The sequence below is a fragment of the Ovis canadensis genome, chromosome 2 (genome assembly GCF_042477335.2).
Source record: "Ovis canadensis isolate MfBH-ARS-UI-01 breed Bighorn chromosome 2, ARS-UI_OviCan_v2, whole genome shotgun sequence".
Lineage (NCBI taxonomy): Eukaryota > Metazoa > Chordata > Mammalia > Artiodactyla > Bovidae > Ovis > Ovis canadensis.
This window is the reverse complement of record NC_091246.1, coordinates 135943119-135967337: the sequence shown is the minus strand read 5'-3', so window position 1 is coordinate 135967337 and position 24219 is coordinate 135943119. Positions and strand designations below refer to the sequence as shown.

Genomic DNA, 24219 nt, shown 5'->3' with positions numbered 1-24219 from the left:
TAACATATGTAGATATTTGTTGGACATATCTGATGGTAGTGATGTGTGTGTTAGTTGCTCAGTTGTGTCTGACTCTGTGACCTCATGGACTGTAGCCTGCCAGGCTAATCTGTCTATGAAATTCTCCAGGCAAGAATACTGGAGTGGGTAGTCATTCCTTTCTCCAGGGGATCTTTCCAACCCAGGGATTGAACCCAGGTCTCCTGCACTGTAGGCGGATTCTTTACTGTCTGAGCTATTAGGGAAGTCCAGTGATGATGAAGAGGGCCAGATATTAGAAAATGACTGTTTAAGGTTTTCCTTGACATATCAGTTATCAAAGGGCCTGAAAGTTCAGGAAATACAGGAAAAATTGTTTTAAACACTAGACTGGTTGGAATTTAAATACTGTGTTCAGTTCAGTTCAGTCGCTCAGTCGTGTCTGACTCTTTGTGACCCCATGAATCGCAGCACGCCAGGCCTCCCTGTCCATCACCAACTCCCAGAGTTCACTCAGACTCATGTCCATTGAGTCCGTGATGCCATCCAGCCATCTCATCCTCTGTCGTCCCCTTTTCCTCCTGCCCCCAATCCCTCCCAGCATCAGAGTCTTTTCCAATGAGTCAACTCTTCGCATGAGGTGGCCAAAGTACTGGAGTTTCAACTTCAGCATCATTCCCTCCAAAGAAATCCCAGGGCTGATCTCCTTGCAGTCCAAGGGACTCTCAAGAGTCTTCTCCAGCACCACAGTTCAAAAGCATCAATTCTTCAGTGCTCAGCTTTCTTCACAGTCCAACTTACAGCCATACATGACTACTGGAAAAACCATAGCCTTGACTAGATGGACCTTTGTTGGCAAAGTAATGTCTCTGCTCTTCAATATGCTATCTAGGTTGGGTCATAACTTTTCTTCCAAGGAGTAAACGTCTTTTAATTTCATGGCTGCAGTCACCATCTGCAGTGATTTTGGAGCCCAAAAAATAAAGTCTGACACTGTTTCCACTGTTTCCCCATCTATTTCCCATGAAGTCATGGGACCGGATGCCATGATCTTCATTTTCTGAATGTTGAGCTTTAAGCCAAATTTTTCACTCTCCACTTTCACTTTCATCAAGAGGTTTTTTAGTTCCTCTTCACTTTCTGCCATAAGGGTGGTGTCATCTGCATATCTGAGGTTATTGATATTTCTCCCGGGAATCTTGATTCCAGCTTGTGCTTTTTCTAGCCCAGCGTTTCTCATGATGTACTCTGCATAGAAGTTAAATAAGCAGGGTCACAATATACAGCCTTGACGTACTCCTTTTCCTATTTGAAACCAGTCTGTGGTTCCATGTCCAGTTCTAACTGTTGCTTCCTGACCTGCATATAAGTTTCTCAAGAGGCAGGTCAGGTGGTCTGGTATTCCCATCTCTTGAAGAATTTTCCACAGTTTCTTGTGATCCACACAGTCAAAGGCTTTGGCATAGTCAATGAAGGAGAAATAGATGTTTTTCTGGAACTCTTTTGCTTTTTCGATGATCCAGCAGATGTTGGCAATTCGATCTCTGGTTCCTCTGCCTTACTATGTTCAACATACTGTAAACAAAACTATCTTCTAGGCAGAAACCAACACAATTCTGTAAAGCAATTATCCTTCAATTAAAAAATAAATTTAAAAAGTACATTTTAGGGGCTTTCCAAGTGAAAAGTGCCTCAGAATTTAAAGCAATGAATCCAGTTATTAAACTTGAAAAAGCTTAATAAATACATTATGTCCAGGAGAGAAGGAAAGAATAGTGCATTTGTTGTACCTTTGTGCCAGAGAAGAGCTAGAGGAGAGGGAGAAAGGGATAGAAGAGAGAACACAGGAAGGAGGAACATGATGTGAAGAGAACATGTTCTGACGGGGAAAGACAAACATGAATGACTTCGCACAGAATTTCTAGAGTTAAAACCAGAGCTAGGCAGCCAAGAGCGAAATGCAAGTTCCCTAGGAGAGTATTTTTCAAACAAAAAGCTTGATCCTTCAGAAAATTTAAGCAGGTGCCCTTGCGGCTGGCTGCTCATTCCGCTTTTGCTTCAAGGAAGGTCTTCCAAGAAGGTGTGTAAGGGGTTCCTATTTCCCTGCTGCTCTGACCTCCCAGGGAAGGAACCACAGCTGCTGTAGGGACTTGCTGCCTCCTGGCAGCTGGTGGAGAGATGCAGTAAGGCCTGGGGGCCAAAGGAGATGGAGGGTCAGCCAAGAGCACATGGAAAGGGCGTTTATGTGGGACCCGAAATTGTTGCTTTCTCCCTAATCTCATGACTGCTGAGATCCCTGCTGGATGACAGGGAATGCCAGGGCCTCCAGCAAAAAAATACACTAAAGCCTCTTGAGTGGCAGATGGTGGATGGGGGCAGTTTGTTTATACAAGACAGAGAATTTGTACTGTATTACATAAACTGCGAAAGAAATCAGGAAGTGGGCATAAGATTAAAATTACAAAAAGAGATACAGGCAGAAAGGCCCAGGAGAGCATATTTAAATAACCTTGTCCAAATGAAAACTGCTAAATTGACAAAGATGCAAAATGCAGAGCAAAGAAGCATTGCAGATGTATCAATTACACATGAACTGAGGGTGACTGTTGGATGATTGCACTTCCTAAAATCGCAGAGATATTTATAGTAAAGAATAAGAGAGTTAGGTCACTTACAGAAACGTTCACACAAACAGTTGGTCACTTTGCCATTTTAACTTCTGAGCAAATCCTTAATTTTCTGTCCATTTGTACCATATCAGTCTAATGTAAATCAATGAAATGGCATGAGGTCATCTATCTCCTCATCACTTAAGACATGAGGAAATAGAACATAGCAAGGGAAAAGAACAGTGGGCTAAAATGAGAGCGAGGAGATACTAGATAATCAAAACCCAAAACGAAGACAGAAACAACACAACGAAAGTAAAACCTTAGAGGAGCCACAAGGTAAAATTTGTATAAAAATGAATGACAGATGATTTTATTTATAATTCTATTCAAAAAGTAATGCTGTAAATTAAAAAAGTCAAATGAGTTAGCTCCAAATGAGTGGGGTTAGCAGTTAGGGACCCTGCATCTCATGCTTAATCAATTGTGATATTAACGCTGAGTACCAAAATTTCAGGGTCAGTTCCTGAATTAGAGTATATAAAACTTGATTAAAAAGATCATTATGCTCTCATTTCGATTTGCCCATGAAGTATAAAGGGCTCAGTCATATGTTTAGGGTATTTATGATTAACTCTGCTCTGAGATAACAACAATAAAAGAAGATCATCTCTATTTTTAAGCATTCAAGAGTATTAAGTTGCCCTGATTTTATGTAAAAATCTCTTTAAGGGTCAGTTTTCTTTATCCTTCTGCTACCATTCTCTAAGAAGTTAAAATTAATATGAAAATTAGAAATTATTTGGGATCTGCCAGCTTTCAACCTAGCCAAGAAAAGAAATGTTGGCCTCAAAAATATTTTAAAAGCTTTTGTTAAAAGTGCTAGTTTCTTGCTTTTCGTATGAAAACTGAAAGTCCAATAATTTTGAGAGTCTTTTTAAAAACTGACTATGGAACATATGGAAGACCTATTTCCCTGGCAAGGCTTAACTCTAGAAACATATTTCCCAGCTAATAGGAATGATTCAGATTTAAGCTTATCAAATTATAGCCACCCTAGAGTTGCAGTGTACTTGTTCACTGGAGAAGAAGGGGGCATTCAAGCTCAGGACAATTTCATTCAGTGCTTAGCCTAAACCATGTTATTCAGGAAAAAGGGTGGTCAAGAAGAAATAGGGATATGGGTGATGTACACATTTGAGCAAATGTCTAGGACTCAGTTGGAAAGACATATTATTCCTGGACTGCAACGCCTGCCCCTTGGCAAAGTTAATGGTGTCAATTTGCAAAGGTTCACTTGGGAAATGTTTGTGATTAATGCTTGTTCATTTGCATAATGCTGTATTGTGTAAATAAAGCTGTAGCATTTTGCTTTCCAACAGTGGAGTTCTATTGAGATGATAAAAGCTGAACAAAGGGGGTTACTGGACACTTAAACTAGGTCACATTGAATTTTTATGCCTGAAGTCTGCCCTGGTACAGTTTATATGGGTAATGGAGAATGGCAGAATGCAGTCTGTTTAACTGTGCAAATCTGCCTCCCAGATTTTTCAATAAACATATTTTCTACACTGAAGAGGAAAGCCAATTCAGTCTTAGGCTGATTTAAAAATGTTATTAAAGAAAATAAAGATGAGCATCTTCTTAATTCTTACATTAACATGTAAATAGGGTAATTATAAAATAATAAACTCTCCCGCAAATAAAGAACGCTCAGTTTCAGAGCTCAGTTATGCAGATTATAGCACCATTACTAAACACTGAGAACATGTATATGTCACACTTGTGAATTTGCCATCCAAACTTTGTGGCTTTCCTGCCCAGAGTCTAAGCATGACTCAGAAATTTACTTTCTTTCTCCATTATCAACAGAGCTTTAGCAATGACAAGAAAGCCAGTGGTCACGTGCTCATGGGTACATCTGTCCATGTCTCTGTTAGTAAATTCAAAGAAAATTACTGACACTGAATGAAGCTCATGTTAAAGACGCATCTGCTCCCAGAGCAATTCTAGGCTGTAGCAAGAAGACTGACATACCTCCCCTCACTCAACCCATGATACAAATAACAAATAAAATGCACAGTCATTCTTTCTAGGTCTTAGCTATTCCACCTGTAAGATGGAAGTGTTTAAATCTCATCCTTCTAAAGAAATACCATGAAATGATTTTTAATGGAATGATCTTCTCAAAGACCGTGTAGTCCATTTTAGGCTATGTTACAGAGGAGGAAACTGAGGCCCACAGTGGTGAAATGGTTTATCAAAGTTCAAAATTAGGGGTTAAATCACATTCAAGGACCCTTAATTCCATGTTTTACACTGTGCAGCATTTCTATGTATAGAATAATGAACATATAGAGCTGAAAACTCAGAATATGTTCTGAGAGGATCCAATAAGGTTAATCCTTGAAAGCTTTCATGCACCCTGTTTACTAGTAAAAGCTGCTGTTGGATTCCGGAGTCTAGTATGTATGCTATGCTGTGCTTAGTCACACATAGCATAGTGTAAGCACTTTGCAACCCCACTCACTGTAGCCCACCAGGCTCCTCTGTCCATGGGGATTCTCCAGGTAAGAATACTGGAGTGGATAGCCATATCCTCCTCCAGGGATTCTTCCCAACCCAGGGATTGAACCCAGGTCTCCTGCATTGCAGGCAATTCTTTACCATCTGATTCACCAGGGAAGCCCAAGAATATTGGATTGGGTAGCCTATCCCTTATCCAGGGGATCTTCCCAACCCAGGAGTCAAACTGGGGTCTCCTGAATCACAGCCAGATTCTTTACCAGCTGAGCTACCAGGGAAGCCCCTAGTATGTATAGTGCTTGGCATAAAATAAAATAGGAGCACAGTAAGTGCTAAGAAAATGAGTTAATTTTTAAGGCAACAGAAGATAATGGGAGAGTTGTGGATCCATAGGCAAGAGACCCAAATTTATGTACTAGCATGCTATGCTAAATTGCTTCAGTCGTGTCCAACTCTTTGTGTCCCCATGGACTGTAGTCTGCCAGGCTCCTCTGTCCATGAGATTCTCCAGGCAAGAAAACTGGACTGTGTTGCCATTTTCTTCTTCAGGGTATCTTCCTGACCCAGGGATAGAACCCACGTCTCTTTTGAAGATCTGTCATTTATTGGTTATGAAAATCGATGTTAACTCCAAAGATAAGAAAAAACCTAAGTGTCCACCAATAAGGGACTAGTTAAAGAAACCATGGGACATGTACACATAGACTACTGTATCAGTATTCTATTGCTGTTGTAGCAAATTACCACAAACTCAGTGACTTAAACAACACATATTTATTATCTTACAGTTCTTGAGGTTGGAAGTCCAACATGGGTTTCATTGGGCTGAAACCTAGGTGTCAGCAGGACTGCATTCTCTTTTGAGGGCTCTAAGTCAATTTCCTTGACTTATCACTTCTAGAAACTTTCCATATTCCTTGGCATGTGGTCCCTTTTTTCACCTTCAAACAAACAATGGCCACTCAATTTGTTCTTATATCCTGTCACTCTAACCTTTCATTTTGCCTCCCTCTTTTACCTTTAAGGGCCTTTGGGCCTGTGGGATAATCCAGGACAGTTATTTTCAGGTCACTGATTAGTGCTCTTAATTCCAATGACTACCTTAATTTCCCTTTGCCTTACAAGGTAATATAGTAAAAGAGTCCAGAGACTAGGATGTGGACATCTTTGTCTATCACACCTATGAAAAAACAGTGAGGGGGCTTGCTAGGTTCTGGTAGGGAAAATTCTCTAGGATATATTGGTATGTTAAAAAAATGCAAGGGTAAAAGTAAAGCATAAATAGTATACTACCTTGTATGTAGAAAAGGAAGGAGATTGAGTATATATTCATACTTGGTTATATCTGTGTAAACAAACCCAGGAAAGATAGGCAAGAAATAGTAATGTAGTTATGATAGACAGAGAAAGGCATGGAGAGTAGGAGGATGGGAATAGGATGAAACAATATTCTTCAATGATTCTTTTAAAATTAATTTTCTTTTTGGACCATGTAAATAAATGTTTTCTTTTTTTTAATTCAAGGGATTCATAATTGCAAAAGTTTTTATTATTTACTTGATAGTTAAAACATTTTACTTTAATTTTTCTCTTGTTAAATTAATACTTCTAACAGGCAGATCCTCATTTGTCAGTGACTTGTGTTAAACAGGTCTCCAACATGACAATCATGACTTCATGAAAGTCTGCATCTTTTGCAAGATTTTTGTAATTTTACTTTGCAATCTCTTTGCTTTGTATTATGAGATGCTTCAACATCTGGCATCACTGCAGTGGGAATGCTAGAATTAAATATGGAGCATGTCTTCACCTGTGCATTCGTTTTGTCAGTGGCCAGTTAGGTAGTGAACATTTTCATTTTATATTCATAAAGTTACAAAGATGTTAATTTCCCTACATGGCTACATAAATTTGGATAATAACTGGGCAAAAATGTTAAATATACTTGGATCTATTTTCGGTATTTATTATTCCATCTTTTCTTTAAAAAAATCCTTTAATTATTATACCTTAAATCTAGTAGCAATATTGTAGTTTTATATTAGGTAGGTATGTTTCTATAATTAGTCTTCAATTTACAAAATATTTCATGATTCCTATCACATTGATTTTGTTTTCCTAGTCAGGTTTACTGAGGTATACTTTACATACAGTAAAATTCTTTTTAGGTATTGAGTTCTATGAGTTTTGAAGGAAAAAACAAAACAAAACAGTTGTGTAACTACCACAGCAACGAAGATTTAGAGTATTTCCATCACCCAAAAAAGTTCTCTCATGCCCCTTGGTGATGAACTTCTCAACTCCAAATTCAGTCCCTGTTAACTCTGGGTCTGATTTCTGTCCCCACAGTTTTGTCTTCTGCAAAAGTTACATAAGTGTAACCATACAGTGTATAGCTTTTGTGTGCAATTTATTTTATTTAGCACACTGCCTTTGAAATTCATCCATATTGTGAGAGGCATTGGTATATCACTTCTTTTACTGCTGAGTCCATTGTAGGGCTATATTTCAGTTTATTTCATCATCAGTTGTTAGACATTAGGATTAATTTCAGTTTTGGGCAATTATGAATAAAGCTCCTATAAAGACATGTAAATATGGCAAATGTTTTCATTTCTCTTGGATAAATAAATACCTTGAAGTGGGATTGATGGGCTGTATGAGAAATGAATCTACCACTTTATAAAAATTCTTATAAATAGCCATCAAACTGTTTTCTAAAGGATCTGTACTACCTTTTATTTCCAACAACAGTTAATGAGAGTTCCAGTTGGTCCTCATTTTTGCATTTGGTAATATCAATTAGTTTAATTTTTATCATTTTAATAGATATAGTGGTATCTCACTGTAGTTTGCTTCCTTACCAGCTAATGATGTTGAGAACTGTTGGTAAAGTGCTTATTTAAGTCTTTTGCCCATTTATTATTTATTATTGAATTGTAAGTTATTTAAATATTCTGCATACAAGGCATGTGTCTTATAAATATTGTCTCTTAGTCTGTAGTTTTTCTTTTCAATTTCTTAACAGTTTAATAGTGTCATTTGACGAGGAGACATTTTTAATTTTGATGAAGTCCAATAATGAGCACTTTTATAATTCACATTTTTTATTTCATATTTTTTTAGACAAAGAAATCTTTGTCTAACTCAAGGTCACATAAATTTTCTCTTATTTTTTTTCTAGAAGTTTTAAAGTTTCAAGTTTATAGTTATGCATATGATCTATTTGAATTAATTTTTGTATTTTGTGGGAAATAGCACACAAAGTTCTTTTTAAAAAATTTACATGTAGATATCCAGTTGCACTATTTGTTGCAAAGACTGACCTTTCTCCATTGAACTATCTGCAACTTTGTTGAAGATCAACTGACTGTACAGGTGTGGGTCTATTTTGTTCTACTGATCAATGTGTCTACTACTCTTTCACCAATAATATGGTCTTCATTACTATAGATTTTATAGTATTAAAATAAAAAAGTATAAGTACTCAAACTTTGTTCTTTCCTGAAAAACATTTTGACTATCATAGGCCTTTTCTATTACATTTAAGAAATGTCTTGGTATTTTCTATGATAAAAGCTTTCTAGGATTTTTATTGAAGTTGTGTTAGATGTATGGATCAACTGGGGAAGAAATGACATCTTAACAATACCAAGATTTCTAGTGAATTGGTACTATATATCTCTCAATTTATTTGGGAACATTTTAATTCTTGAATATGGAATTGGAAAAAGATTTTATCAGGTACCAAAAAAATTCATTGGATTTTTGGTTGAAATTGCATTAAATATACTTTTATAAGTCATGATAAGCATATTTTCTCTTTTCCAATGACTATAATTTTCATTATGTTTCCTAAATAGAATTATGAAAATATCACTTACTGGTATACACAAAGAAAGGTATTTACTATTTTAGTATTTCTGAAACTCATGAATCTTATAACATACTCTTTGCAAAATGACATTGATGGTAAAATATCTTGGGAAATACCAAATATACAGTTGCCAGATTCAGATTTGCATTGGTCATTGGCTTTACTTGATAATTGAATATTATAAACATTCTAATATTATTTAATATGATATTGTTATCTTCTTTCTATATTCTAAAATTGACTTTGAAAAAATATTAATGTGTATCCTTTTCTTATTATCATTTTTTTTAAACAGGATGGTTATGCTTGCCAGACAAGATAATTTACAAAGCCTTCCCTGTATTTCTATCTTCTGGGAAAATATAAACTGTGCAATAAATTATTCTTCAGGTGTTTAATATGATTTGGCACACACACTTAAATGTGATACTTGCTATCAAGAATAACAATGGTTTTCTTCAACATTCATTGCATTTTTTCATATTTTCATTGCATTTTAAACTTTAAAAAATATTTTCTGCTATTCAAGTATTTCTGAAAAGTAAATATAACAGTAGAATTAAGCATAAAATGATACAGATGAGACTGATTACACAGAGAAATCCTTGATTTTTGATATTAGCCACTCTGTGGTTCAAGTTGCTAATGTTGAATCTGAAGCCCTTTAAAATCTAGCACACTGAAATAAATGGGCCACCAACAGCCCACAATAAATGTGCTTCTAGAGAATATGTAATATGAAGAGATGTACATGTTCAGAACAATCAGACTCCAAGCTGACAGACTACAGAGAGCAATGGAAAGGTGATACTCACATCCGAGTTAAAGCGAAGCTGACAGACATTACAAGAAATAACTTGTTTCTTCTTTGGGGGAATGGACACTCCAAATGTGTGGTTAATGACTGCTTTTTGCACAGGATCCATCTGAGGAGCAAATGACAAAACAGTCAATTTATAGCTTCAAAGGACAGACAACAGTGTGTACAAGTAAAAGTAGCTGTATTATTCCTTGAGGTTTTTAACTTTTAGTTCCCAAACAAGGATCATAAAGAATCTCATTCATTAGTAATATACTTATTTCCAAGAATTAAAAGCAAAAGAAAAATCTTTTTAAAATAAAAACACACACAAAACAATCACAGGAGAATCACAACATTTCAAGATATCTTATATTTATATAAGAAACCTTGAAAAAATCTTAAAAGATTAATAGAACAAGAAAACTTAAGATCCAAATATCAGGGTTAAAATTAACTTGTTAATGTTTTCTCTGTGTGAGGTAATAATACTTAAGATGGTCTGAAATGACCTCAGTGATGACTGTTACAGATATATTTAAATTTCTTAATTTTCTATCTGTGGTAAAGTCATAAATGATAGACTTATATTACAGTATAGTTAGACAAATATTGATCTTTATTTTAAAATAATTTATTATCGTTTATGGACTCTAGATATTTATTTTATTGGAAATGCATGCTACTCAAATGTCCATAACAGAATGGTTAAGATGCAACACTTGTTTAAATATTCAAGGAAAGTTTTGACATATAGCCTGTGACTTTCCTCTCTTTGGTTTGTATGTACCATACATAGATAGAGAAATATGCAATGATAGTGTAGAAAAAGCATGGCACAAAGCCATGAAAATACTTGGAAAAAGAAAGAACACTATCTGCAGAGCCTATAAAAAGAAATGCAGCAGTGATTCTCCTGTGTACTTCAGATAATAATCCAGCATTAACGTCAGACAACTGGCAGTTCAAAAAACAATGCGGATGATGAACAAAGCATAACTTATCAACAGATGTAACGTGAACAAAGACAGATCTACTGATATCATCGTCTAGGAAATCTCCAGAGGCTAGAGCTTAGGACTGGATTAGTTGATGATATTTGGTAGAAAGGAAAAATGAATGCTATTTCTGATGAGGACATAAATCAACCAAGTGTACAATTAGCAATCAGAAGAACCTAAATTCATTAGAAAGGAGAGTGACAGATTTATCAAACAGTACAGCAAAGTAGTTGTTGTTTTTTTTTTTTGCTACAAGTTTAGGACAATGTATTCCTACTATAAATACAAGTTATATGGTTTGGAACACTTAGAAATTCAAAGAGAGTAATAGAATTACTTTATACCTTGACTGAAGCGATGATTACACAAACTTATACATGTATGGAAATCTACAGGACTGTGGGCATTCTCCAAAAGTCAATTTTATTTATGATAACTTAAAAAGTGAAAGAGGAAAAAAAAAACTGTTAAAAGTATTACATTTAACTATTTAATATAAAATATCATGACTGGAAAATCTGGGGATTTGTTTTGCTCAAGGTTGTAGCTGATTGTATTAAAATTCATTTAACAAGAATTAAAAAAAAAACCTCTATGGGCAAAAATCTCGAAATATCAGAAAATTAAACCCTAGTCCACTTCCTTAGTATACTCACAGTGTAAATACTTAAGTCTCATCAATTTGCATAACATGAACCTGTAACTTTCTGATTGTTACTAGAGATGGCAAAACAGTTTAGACAGGCTTAAAAATAAAACAGCCAAACTTTATTGGCAGGATGGGAAACTTTGCACTATTTTGCAAAGCTAAAAAAATAAGAGAATTTTATTGAGATATTTTTTGTTCTAAGGTTCTAAAAAATACATCTGCTGCTGCTGCTGCTGCTGCTGCTAAGTCGCTTCAGTCGTGTCCGACTCTGTGCGACCCCATAGACGGCAGCCCACCAGGCTTCCCCGTCCCTGGGATTCTCCCGGCAAGAACACTGGAGTGGGTTGCCATTTCCTTCTCCAATGCATGAAAGTGAAAAGTGAAAGTAAAAGTGGCTCAGTCGTGTCCGACTCTTAGCGACCCCATGGACTGCAGCCTACCAGGCTCCTCTGTCCATGGGATTTTCCAGGCAAGAGTACTGGAGTGGGATGCCATTGTCTTCTAGTGACATGTGAACTAGCTAGAATAAAACAATGTGAATATTTCCTAAACACATTTCCTTTCATCATTTTTGTAATATGCCTATACTATTATATATACTATTATTCTAACATTTTTCTTTAAATCATATTAAAATAGACTTTTTAAGAATGCAACAATGATACTTATGAAATCATAGTTTCACTTCAAAAAATATATTGAAAGTTAAAGATTAAAACTTCCATCATCTAAAATAAATCTGCACATCCTAGTGGTTCTCATACTTCAATATGGAAACATAGACAAAGATACATCTACAAAAACCTAATTTTCCAAATTTTTAGTAAAACAAGATATCTGTTGAGATTTCCAATACAACCTTGGATATAAACATTCCCTTTGAATTTTTGAAACTGTTAGCTGCCTACATAATTTTTCAAGTAACTCCTAATACAAATGCATTCTACTCAAATCTCATATTTATACCCTATAACCTGAAAATACTGTTTATGTTCCCAAGCTGAGTGCTCTCTTCCTGAAAGGTGAGTTGTGGCTAAGCACCCCCATATAAAGGCGGGTGAGTTCCCACCCATCTGTTTCATGAGAAGCAAACTAAAGAGGTTCCTTCAAGAAATTCTTAGCTAGAATCGACTTCTCTACTTTATACATATAATCCTACTTATCCTCATAAGACAGTCCTTTTACTCTATTCCTTTGCATCTGTCATTAACTCTGGCTTCTTTTCATCCTTTGAATGGCTTAACTGCTAATCACATGAAAATTTTATCTTTCATATTTCTCACTTGGAACAAATTTTCTCTATTTTCCACTTGATTCTCTATTTTGTTATAGGTATTTCAAGAAAAGGTCCACTTTTTTTTTTTCGGTCTCAATCTTGTTTCTTTTTCCCTGTTTATCATAGAATTCTATAATTATATTTCTTATTCATATGTCACTTGGGAGGACATAATTTAGTTGAAAGAAGACTTTAAATGGTATAAGAAAGAAACTTGTCAATTTATCCAATATTTTGAAACAGACACTGCCTATCTGATATTTTCAGTGTTTGCCATCTGAAGGGCTATCGGTTGTGCTGGTAGTAAAGAATCTGTCAATGCAGGAGACATAAGAGATGCAGGTTTGATCCCTGAGTAGAGAAGATCCCCTGGAGAAGGAAATGGCAACCCACTCCAGCATTCTTGCCTGGAAAATCCCACAGAGAGGAGCGTGGCGGGCTACAAAGAGTCAGACACAGCTGAAGTGACTTAGCACGCAGTAACTACAAATATCTGGGTCATTTCAGCAGGATCCAGACTTAGCAACAACATAGAAAATGCTTTTATATCTTTCTCTTTTTCTAAAGTATACAGTAGTAAAATCCTGAATTTTTTCTTGTAGTATTCCTAAAATACTTTAAAATTTAGATAAAAATATTAACTATAATGTTAATTTATATCAACTTAAATTTTTTCTTCCTCTAATGCAAATTCATTTCTCTCTAATCATAATGATTTGTTCTTAGTCCCAGTCATGTTCGATTTGTTGTGACCCCATGGACTGTAGCCCAACAGGCTCCTCTGTCCTTGGGGATTCTCCAGGCAAGAATACTGGAGTGGGTTGCCATGCCCTCCTCCAGGGGATCTTCCCAACCCAGGGATAGAACCCAGATCTCCCACATTGCAGGTGGATTCTTAACTGTCTTAGCCACCAGAGATATTTCATATTTCATAAAGAAATATTATATATTTCATATGTATAACTAAATCAATGGCAAGTCTTTTATTCAATCACCAATTTTCAAGATGAATAAAACAATCAGGCTGAATAAAAACATTCTCATAAATCATAAAATGTGATAAATGAAAATTATTCAATTTAGTATAGTCAACAGTATATATCAATATCATATCATTTTATATGTAGAGTACTCAGGAAAATTATTTAAGGTACTGCAATTATACAACAAACTCTTGTTTTTAAAGATTCAATTGGATTCCATACACATTTGATTATTAAAAATGCACAAATGTTTTCAAACATCTTTATTAAAATGTTTACATCACTTTTAAATGAACAAATGCCTTGTTAAATACTCATTAAATTAGCTCATGTTAGTTCACATTGCACACGAAACCTGTCTGTGAATTGAGAAGACTGATTCACTGGTAAACAGTACTAAAAAGAGCTTTTCTAGAGAAAAAAAAAAAAAAAACAATACCACATAGCTCTAGCTACCAATATTCCTTACCTGGCAGAATTTATTGGTCCCAAATAAGCCTCTTCTTTTCTAAAAGAGTAAAAGTCAGAAGTAGTCATCTGGAATTTTGAGGCTAGCAAGCATATTCACATGAAATTTAAAAAAATCCATTTGCTTTGCTCATCTCTGATTAAAAAGTCTGAAATATGTACTAACTAAAAAGCAGCAAGAGTTAGCACTTGCCATTTTTTATAATGAAAGTCATGCATAAATGAAAAGTAAAACCTATTAGTGCAATTAACTGGTAGGCAATAAAAAGGAAAGATGGGGTTGTGGCTGTTGCCAGGAATTGAGGAGACAATTGGAGGGTATGTATGGACAAATTAACCATTTTATTACAGTACTTATAAAAGGAATTCATGAAGCTAATGTTATCATACCATCTATTATATTTTCAATATCAAAATAAGAATAAACAGGTATCTTTGGGGGTATTCACAAAGTTTATGGAACTACAAATCTGTATTTGTATGAATTCTTTTTTAAGAACTCATTTGTATGAGTTCTTTTTCACTGATTATTCCAAAAAGCAATTTATATCCACACAGTGTAAGCAATCATATAAAAACACATGCAGTTGCAAATAAAACCTAGCCAAGGGGAAAAAAACACACCGCAACACTTCACTAAAGGCAGGATGACGTCTAGGGGAGGGCAGAGAATCCAGGGGTAGGGAAGACATGAACAAAGAACTTAGTACTAGATGACATTTACATTTGAGATAATTTTCCTGGGTGGAATTTTAGGCAAATAAAATAAAATTACAAACCGTTCACCTATCTCAATAATTTTCAAGGGGATGAAGTTCAAATTGTATGAACTTACAATGAGTCTTACAATGACTTCACCGGCCATCACATGGGGCTGGGTAGGGGAGCAAACCATGCGCTACCTAATTAAATAGCAAAAAAGACTGCTCCAGAATTATACCAGGGTTTCTCATATGTGGCTGGGTATCCATACTATTCTGGAAAATGAGGACATTTCATGTTAAACGTAGCTATCTGCTTTAACCGATGTTCTATGAAGCATTTGGCAACCACTTATTATAAGTCTAGCAAGCAGTACTAGCTTTTCTACTCAACAGGAGCAGAAATAAGGTTTTTGACTTTATAAAGTTAAAGATCAGTCATTCAACAAACATTTCTGGAGGTCTAATATGTTCCAGATGTTGTCCCAAATTAGATGGGGTAAGATGAGTCAAACACAAGAAAGGACATTGTAAAAATGAAAAAGGGTGATGATTAAGCAAATCAGCGAGGCAAGAGAAGGCTCACGAAGGTCTGTCTCCTCTTGCCCCACCCTTACTTTGAACTTTTCCCCCCTTTTCTGATTTTCTCACACTTTAAGCATCCAGGATCCTCCCTTTAACAGTGACATCAATGTGCTGTATTTGCCTTTTAATTTTTTTCTCTAAGCTGTAATCTTAGCTGTAATCTTCATCCCATGGATAGAGGAGCCTGGCGGGCTTCAGTCCATGAGGTCACAAAGAGTGGAACACGACTGCATGGCTAATACTTTAAGCTGTAATAATAAGAATAAACATCTTAATAAGAGCAGCTTAGATTTACAGAACTCTTCGCATGTGCCAGGAACTCTACTAAGGGATTATCTCGTGCAGCCTCCACCATCATGTGAGACAGATACCACTGTTACCCTCCTTTTACAAATGAGGAATCTGAAGCTTTGAGAAGCTTAAGAACTGGTCACCCTTGAGTCTGTAGGTTTGAAGTCAGGATTCAAACTCAGGCAGCAGTCTCTCCCCCCACTCTTCCCCGCTAACAGACCACCAAGCAGGGTTATGGATATCGTGTGTAGCACTGCTGTAGAAGGTAAGAATTGTGAAGAAAGGAGGAGTGTTTCTAGAATTTCCTGCAGCCTGAAGGGCAGCTGCCCAGTCAAGCTACACAGAAGTCCTGTTTGGTGTTTAAGTAAGTTTCCTGGAGAAGTGAGTCTCAGCTTTTTTTTTTCTTTCTGACCAATATATGTCTTTCTAAGGATAAACCCATTTCTTCTTGGGCTACTTCAGGAAATCCATAAATAAAAATTGGGGCTGCCCTGTTCTCTTTCCCCATTGTAACTGTTGGGCTTGCATACAGAAAAAAAATAATAAAGTTCCAGAAATACTTAGAGGTTACACAGAGCAGGTGATGGCCATCATTTGCACCTGTCCTTGATTTACTACAAAACAGATCTCAGCTATTAAGTCCTTGTGACTTACAGCTTTCCAGAAGTTTGGCAAAGGATCAGTTTTTTAATCACAATATTGTCAAATTACAGGAGTACAAAAAGAATGACTAGTTTTCATCCTTTCCTTTTCCATGACTGGATTTATGGAAAAGAATGAGACAATAGGGTCTCATTAGAACTTCAAATATTCAGGAACTGACATGTCTAAAAGTGATAGCTTATGTCCCTGAAGAGCAATTTATTTCTATGAAGTTACTACAAAAAAGGTTTTGCCTTTTATATTTAAATACTCTGACCATATGCCTTTATTATTACTGTTTTACTTGTTTCAAATCCTTAAAAACGTAAATAGAAACAAAGCAGACACAACTATTGCAAGACAAATTCCTTTTCTCAAAGATCAGGAAATACAAACACATATCACTGGCAGTCTTATTTCAACTACACAACTCAGTACTGCTTTGGAGTTCAAATCAGAAGTCTCAATAAAAATAAGCCACATGGAACGTTACCCTGGCACAGCATGCTGTAAGGCCTGCATTTTTGCATCTGGAATGGGTAGAAGTTGAGACGTGCTGTCCTGTCACTGCTTCTCCTACCCAGAGCATCCTGACAGGGGTCCGCCTGAATGCCATCAGTGTCACTGAAAGGAAGACAAATGGCACACCGCACTCTCCCCAGACTGTTGATTCAACCAAGTGCCATATTTAGCTCTTTGCTAAAACCACACACTGTGACTGGCAAACAAAATCAGCTGTGCTCTTGTACCACAGGGATACCATTACTCCACCAGAAAGTCAACCAGAATTGGTACAAAGGCTAAAATAACACACTTAAGAAAATAATAGGTCACACTGATCTACGTCTCAGACCCACTAAAGCTATTACTATGACTACTAGTACTACTACTACTATTTTATCAAAATGTTGCAGAAGTTTACATATTTTGAGACTGGTGACAATTAGCAGTGTTTTGATAGCTGCAGAAATTAAGTGGGAACCCAGGCCCTTTCTAGAGCCTCCCTAGTGGTGGTCAACATTCCTTGTAGAAAACATAAGTGGAGCCAGTCCAGTGACTGGAATCATCCAGAGTATAGATCAGAATACATTTTTTTCTTTTCTTTTTTCCTTAAAATGAATTTAGAAAGTCTGACATCTTTCACTGAAATTCCATATTGTTAGGCCGTCTTTGAAAATCTCTGCTGCTGCTGCTGCTGCTGCTGCTGCTGCTGCTGCTGCTGCTGCTGCTGCTGCTAAGTCGCTGCAGTCGTGTCTGACTCTGTGCGACCCCATAGACGACAGCCCACCAGGCTCTGCCGTCCCTGGGATTCTCCAGACAAGAACACTGGAGTGAGTTGGCATTTCCTTCTCCAATGCATGAAAGTGAAAGGTGAAAGTGAAGTTGCTCTGTCGTGTTGGACTCTTAGCGACCCCATGGGCTACAGCCTACCAGGCTCCTCCATCCATGGGATTTTCCAGGCAAGAGTACTGGAGTGGGTTGCCACTGCTTCTCCATTTGAAAAGCTCTGGAATTCATCAAATAAGAATTATCCATTCCATAACACAGTTTGGTTTTGAACTGTGGTGCTTGAAAAGACTCTTGAGAGTGCCTTAGACTGCAAGAAGATCAAACCAGTCAATCCTAAAGGAAATCAGTCCTGAATATTCATTAGAAGGACTGATGCTAAAGCTGAAGCTCCAATACTTTGGCCACCTGATGTGAAGAGTTGACTCATTAGAAAAGACCCTGATGCTGGGAAAGATTGAGGGCAGGAGGAGAAGGAGGCGCAGAAGATAAGATGGTTGGATGGCATCACTGACTCAATGGACATGAGTTCGAGCAAACTCAGGGAGACGGTGAAGAATAGAGAAGCCTGACGCTGTAGTTCATGGGGTTGCAAAGAGTCGGTCATGACTGAGTGACTGAACAACATTCCATGACAAAAAGAATGGCTAGGGTAAGGAAAAAACACCCTGGGATCTATTTTGAAAGGAAACTAAACTGCATTTTTGAGTACCTTTTTTTTTTTTTTTTGATAAATTCCACCTTGGTTTCATTTCTAGAAGATTAAAAAAAGAAACATATATAGAATGTTAGAGATGTATATTTCTGCCATAAAATAATGTCCTCTTTCTAGAGCACTCTGATAACAAAAAAATGCAACCTTTTCAGAGATTAAGTGTTTCATATCAACCTAGACAGTTCTGTCCTTGGGAATTTTTGCTCCTTTCCAACACACCACACTTTTATAAATGTATAATTTTAGTCTGCACACACACTGTATTTTCTTGAAAATTGATTCATTTAACAATAGTTTATTAAATGACCATCATGCACTGTTTTGGGAGCTGGACATACAGTAGAGAACAGCCTTCAAAAATACAACATTCTAGCTGGGGAGGCCCATACAGGTACTCCCTGCTTTATGAAAGTTTGCTTTCCACCATTTGGTTTTAAGAAAGACCTGTATTAGTACCTGTTTTCACTAACTGAAAGAAATCCCAACAGGATTTTTGCTTTTATGATAAAAGCTGAAATTTGAAAATAGTGTTTAGCATTTCTTTTGAAATGCTTTTACAAAGTATTACCTTTTTAGAGAGAGGCAGTGGGCATCTCAAGCAGTGACAGTAGCATCACTAAGCGCCTTCCCCAGGAACTACACTCAGCATCTCAGCGCTCAGCTGCCATAGCTTTGGCTTGCGTCTGGGCTTCTGTGCTTTATCTGGATTTATTTTGTGCATCCATTAACAAGATGTGTCCTATGGAAACTGCTTCTTCACTTTACAACATTTCAATTTAGGGAAGATTTTATAGTAATTCTCTACTTTCAAATAGGGGAACAAGTATTCCTAAAGTTATAAATATGGTACTTTCAGAGTGTTTTACTATGAAAAAAATAAAACAGGTGAATTGGAAAGAAACACAATTTTACCATGGATAATTCCTAAATACATTTTCACTGCCTTGATACAACTGTGATTCTGATAATTTCACATGTAAAATCATACTAAATATGTAAGGATAAGGACATTATCCCATGATTTAGGGAAGTTCATATAGAATTCAGAATCACACAACTGTTGAAAACTGCAAAGTGCATGCTCTTTGGCCTTCACAGCCATCTGCGAGATCTCCACAGAGAATTTTCTTCAGCTCCCAAGTCCCAACACAACAGTTGGATCTCAGAGCCACCACTGTCATCATACCCTCAAAGAGAAAGGGAAACTACAGTGATCTGCTTTCAGAGTTCTCTAAGGATGAGAGCTAAGTAATAGATGCATCTCATTCAGAGACCTTCCTAGTGGGTTTCTGGTACAGTGTAGTTGGCATGGTACTTTTTAGTGAATAACAAAATGACCACGAGTTACTCCTAATCACTGCAGATGGTAACTGCAGCCATGAAATTAAAAGATGCTTGCTCCTTGGAAGAAAAGCTATGTCAAACCTAGATAGCATATTCAAAAGCAGAGACATTACTTTGCCAACAAAGGTCCATAGAGTCAAAGCTATGGTTTTTCCAGTAGTCATGTACAGATGTGAGAGATGAGAGTCCCTTACAGCAAGGAGATCAGACCAGTCAATCCTAAAGGAAATCAGTCCTGAATATTCATTAGAAGGACTGATGTTGAAGCAGAAGATCCAATACTTTGGCCACCTGATGGGAAGAACTGACTCCTTGGAAAAGACCCTGATGCTGGGAAAGATTGAAGGCAGGAAGAAAAGGTGATGGCAGAGGATGAGAGGGTTGGATGGCATCACTGACTCAATGGACATGAGTTTGAGCAAGTCCTGGGAGATGGTGGAGGACAGAGAAGCCTGATGTGCTGCAGTTCATGGGATCGCAGAGTCAGGCACAACTGAGTGACTGAACAGCAACACATATTTTGGCTAAACTCTAACAGTTTTTTTGTGAAGGTATTACAAGAAAATGATGTTTTACATTGTTAACACTTTTAGAACTTTGGAGTTTCCAAATGGTACAAGTGAACAAGCTAAAAGGAAAGGAATGGGTAGTTTCACCATCTCCCTCTCTTTAGTGGTAAACCAGCTTAACACTCTGGTGGATAATTTTCAAATGGTTCTAGGCTGAAGGAATAAATTTTGAGTTCTTTTCCAGACAGTAGTTATTTTGTTAATGGGTGATGCCCTAAGGTTAGACCTGTGCACCCTACTGAAGCTGAATGTCTAACTCGGACAGTAGATCCTTGTATGCAATCATATGGTCAGTGCAAATATACAATGTTCCCTTTTCCTGGCTGGCTCCACATGCCTGGTGATTTTCCACACTGCCAGGGATCAAGAGAGTTGCAGCAAAGCTGTAGTTATGCTGCTGGGTAATTTAAGAAGCCGCTGCAAAGAGCATTTCAAAAAGTTCAGTTTAACAAATAAGATTTTCAATTTACATCTGCAATGGGTACGAGATTTAATTGAAGGTTTACTCATACCTCATTGCATGGACACATACATGCCCAGCAATGCTTCAGGTGCTGACGTTTCTATTCAAACATTAGATGAGTAAACTTAAGAACTGAAATTCAATGGCGTATATACCCATATTCAGATTAAAAATGCATTTTGGAAATTCTAATCGGCTAATATGATGGATTAAGGAAGCCCAGACCATGCTCAATTCCAATTCAGCTGCTCCTTTCAATGTAGGGAAAAGGCATTTAGGTAATGCTCTAAATTATGTCTCTTAAGGACATCCAGTGTTTTTCTTTGTTTGTTTTCATTCTTGAACAAATGAATGCTTAGACATGACCGGAAACCATGAGAAGAGAGAGGTATTTTTCCATCAAGACACAAAGAAAGTTCTTGAAAGGCTTTCATTTTATCCTTATTATCTGATGTTCCTATAACTAAAATAATTTTTGGCCAATGCATGCATACAGATTTGAAAGTTCAGTAACAACTGTCAAAGACAAAGTAACAAAAAGTTTCCATGAAATTATTAGATGCACTGTTGAGAGAATTTATGAGAAAAGTTATAAAATATTTAAGAAAAAGGAAAAACTACCTTTTGGAGTATGAATAAGAATTTAGCTCTATTCTGAATTTTATAATAGCACGGAAGAAGAAATGAAATGATGACAAATGCTATTAATATTTTCTATGGAAAAGTTACTACCTTCAGAATATTATACTTTATATTTCTCAATAAGGTATATTCATATTTCAAACAACAACAGCAAAGAGCCCAAGGTGTACATAATTGACAATGAACTATCTTATCCAAAGAAAAACTCTATTCAGAGTGATGGGAACAGCAACTGGATCCACCAAGAGCAACTGAAATAAATGAGTCACCTTTTACCTGTTTTATTTAGTATTTTGTCTCCTCAGGGTAAAATAAAACAAGAAATAAACTTTCAGGAATATGGGCTGAAGAATAGGTTTTCAATAGATGCTGAAGTACTAAACAAGATAGGGATTCACTTGAGGATAGCTTATGAGAAGTGATTCTTCTACAGGACATTGAAAGAAGCTACCCAGCTTTGTTTGGAAGAACAGGTTAGTATCTGAGATAGAAGATGGTCACCTGCCTTCTGGCCTTTCCTGCTTTTCTTTTTAAAATAGTGGCTTGAGAACACTCCAAACTTGGCTCTAGGATTAAGCTTCTATAACATAAAATTCAGAGCCAAAAATAAGTCTGAGAAATATGTTTTTTTTTAAAAAATAGAACTTAGAAAAACCCAAACAAGCAGAACTTTTTATTCTTAGGAAAAAAAGGCATACAAATAACCAAACAGTACTTGCTGATGATTATAAATACAATTAAAAAAATTATTGGTGTTAAGTCTCTGAATCTAAGTAATAGTGATATACTTGCCTATTTTTCTGGTAAATGGGCTAAAAAAAATGTCACAGGGCCTTTCTCAGTGACTAGTGAGGTAATGGGAGAAGGTAATGGCAACCCACTCCAGTACTCTTGCCTGGAAAATCCCATGGACAGAGGAGCCTGGTGGGCTGCAGTCTATGGGGTCGCACAGAGTCAGACACGACTGAGCGACTTCACTTTTACCTTTCACTTTCATGCATTGGAGAAGGAAATGGCAACCCACACCAGTGTTCTTGCCTGGAGAATCCCAGGGATAGGGGAGCCTGGTGGGCTGCCGTCTGTGGGGTCGCACAGAGTCAGACACGACTGAAGCGACTTAGCAGCAGCAGCAGTGAGGTAATGAGCTTTCTTGATTTAAAAACCAATTTCCCTCCTCAACAGCCAAACACACTGACTGACATCCTTTCAAAACCCTTCTGTCAAAGCTAAGCTTGAAAGGATGTTCAGTAACTATCAGATACCTCCTGACACTGAAGCAAAACAGGTCCGTGACACAAATTAAGAGGGCTTAAGATGAAAAGGAAACCACACCAGGCTCGAAGAATTGCAAAACTGGAAATCTGGACCTGTTTGAATGTATTCTTCATTCTGTAAAGCAAAGTGGAAATGAAGTGCTTTCGCTCTCCAAATAGAGGACAACACATTCCTTACTCTTGCACTCAGGAGGCTGACAGATGAGGACTGCAAGGCTCAATGCAAGGCAGTGTATCTGGAACGTTCCAATCCTAAGCATCATTGTGGGCTGTCCCATGTCACACTCTCACAGGACAGCAGTAAAATGTCAGGGATCATCTATACTTTCAAACTTTAAATTTGCTTTGAGTTTTAGGACCTTCCCCTAACTCTACCCCAAACAGAATCCTAACTGGAAACTCAGTATAATAAAACATTGAAAACAGGTCTGGTTGAAGCATGTAGGTCAAGTCCTAGTCTCACCAGTATTATTTTACTCCAACTTTCTCACTTGAAAATGAGAAAAGATTTGGAGAATTTTAGTAACTTGCTTGAACCTCTACAGCTAAGACCAGAACCCAGATCTCCTGCTCTGGTTACCAAGTTTGAAATAAAAATCCCTTTTAAAAAATATAAATGATGTGCCAAATATTACATAGGATATTCTTATATTAAAAATGCTTTGTTGTTTACCTGGACATCAACTTTAACTGGGCATCTTGCATTTCATCTGTTCCCTTCTCCCATTCCCTTCCAAGGATGTCATGGCTATAGCAGTGTTGACTCTACTGGTCTTTCTTCATGCAGGCTTACCTGCCACATTTAACATCTTAGGACTTCAGTTAGGAAAGTGGCTTCCCTGGTGGCTCAGAGGTTAAAGCGTCTGCCTGCAATGCAGGAGACGTGGGTTTGATCCCTGGGTTGGGAAGATCCCCTGGGGAAGGAAATGGCAACCTACTGTAGTATTCTTGCCTGGAGAATCCCATGGACAGAAGAGCCTGGTGGGCTACAGTCCACGGGATCGCAAAGAGTCGGACACGACTGAGCGTTAGGAAAGTGGTCCCTGAGTGGTTTTGTGGATGGGTAACATAAAAACTATTATATATTATATAGTCATCTTGCTATTACCTTTTGGTATGGATGGATATGTATATACATATTTACTCTTCTCAGCAAAAAAAATTTTTGATTCAACTCTGTATTTATATAATACAAAATATACCATAGTTGCAAACTAAAATAAAGAAGTTTAATAAAGTGCCTTCCTCTGCTTTCTGGGGTGACAATTGCTTTATTAAATAAAGCTTTATTAAATAAGTATAGCTTGATATTATTTATTAATTTGATTTATAATTATTTTTATGAGATGCAAGGAGGCTACATTTAACACCAAAAGTAGTTTAAACTGAACTGCTTTCCTTTCTTTTGAATTTGTAAGGAAATGTAGTATTTTGAATTTGTAACAAAGGAACATTTACTTCTAGGTAAAACTATTTTATCCACCAAATTTATTTCAAATATAAACAAAGTCCTTTCTGTCCCCATGTGTTCAGAGTAAG

General features: G+C 36.8%; 1 protein-coding gene across 9 annotated transcripts in view; it reads right to left on the bottom strand.

Moving 5' to 3' along the window:
* ZNF385B (zinc finger protein 385B) overlaps positions 1-24219 on the bottom strand; it is a 362959-nt gene that overhangs the window by 61105 nt on the left and 277635 nt on the right. For 6 of the 9 annotated variants that reach the window (XM_069574271.1, XM_069574279.1, XM_069574273.1 and 3 more), the window contains one exon: positions 9807-9917. In XM_069574271.1, the coding sequence (XP_069430372.1) occupies positions 9807-9917 (111 nt within the window). Of the gene's footprint in view, positions 1-9806; positions 9918-14168; positions 14208-24219 lie in introns of all 9 variants that reach the window. The other 3 variants (XM_069574272.1, XM_069574275.1, XM_069574274.1) reach the window with 1 other exon arrangement.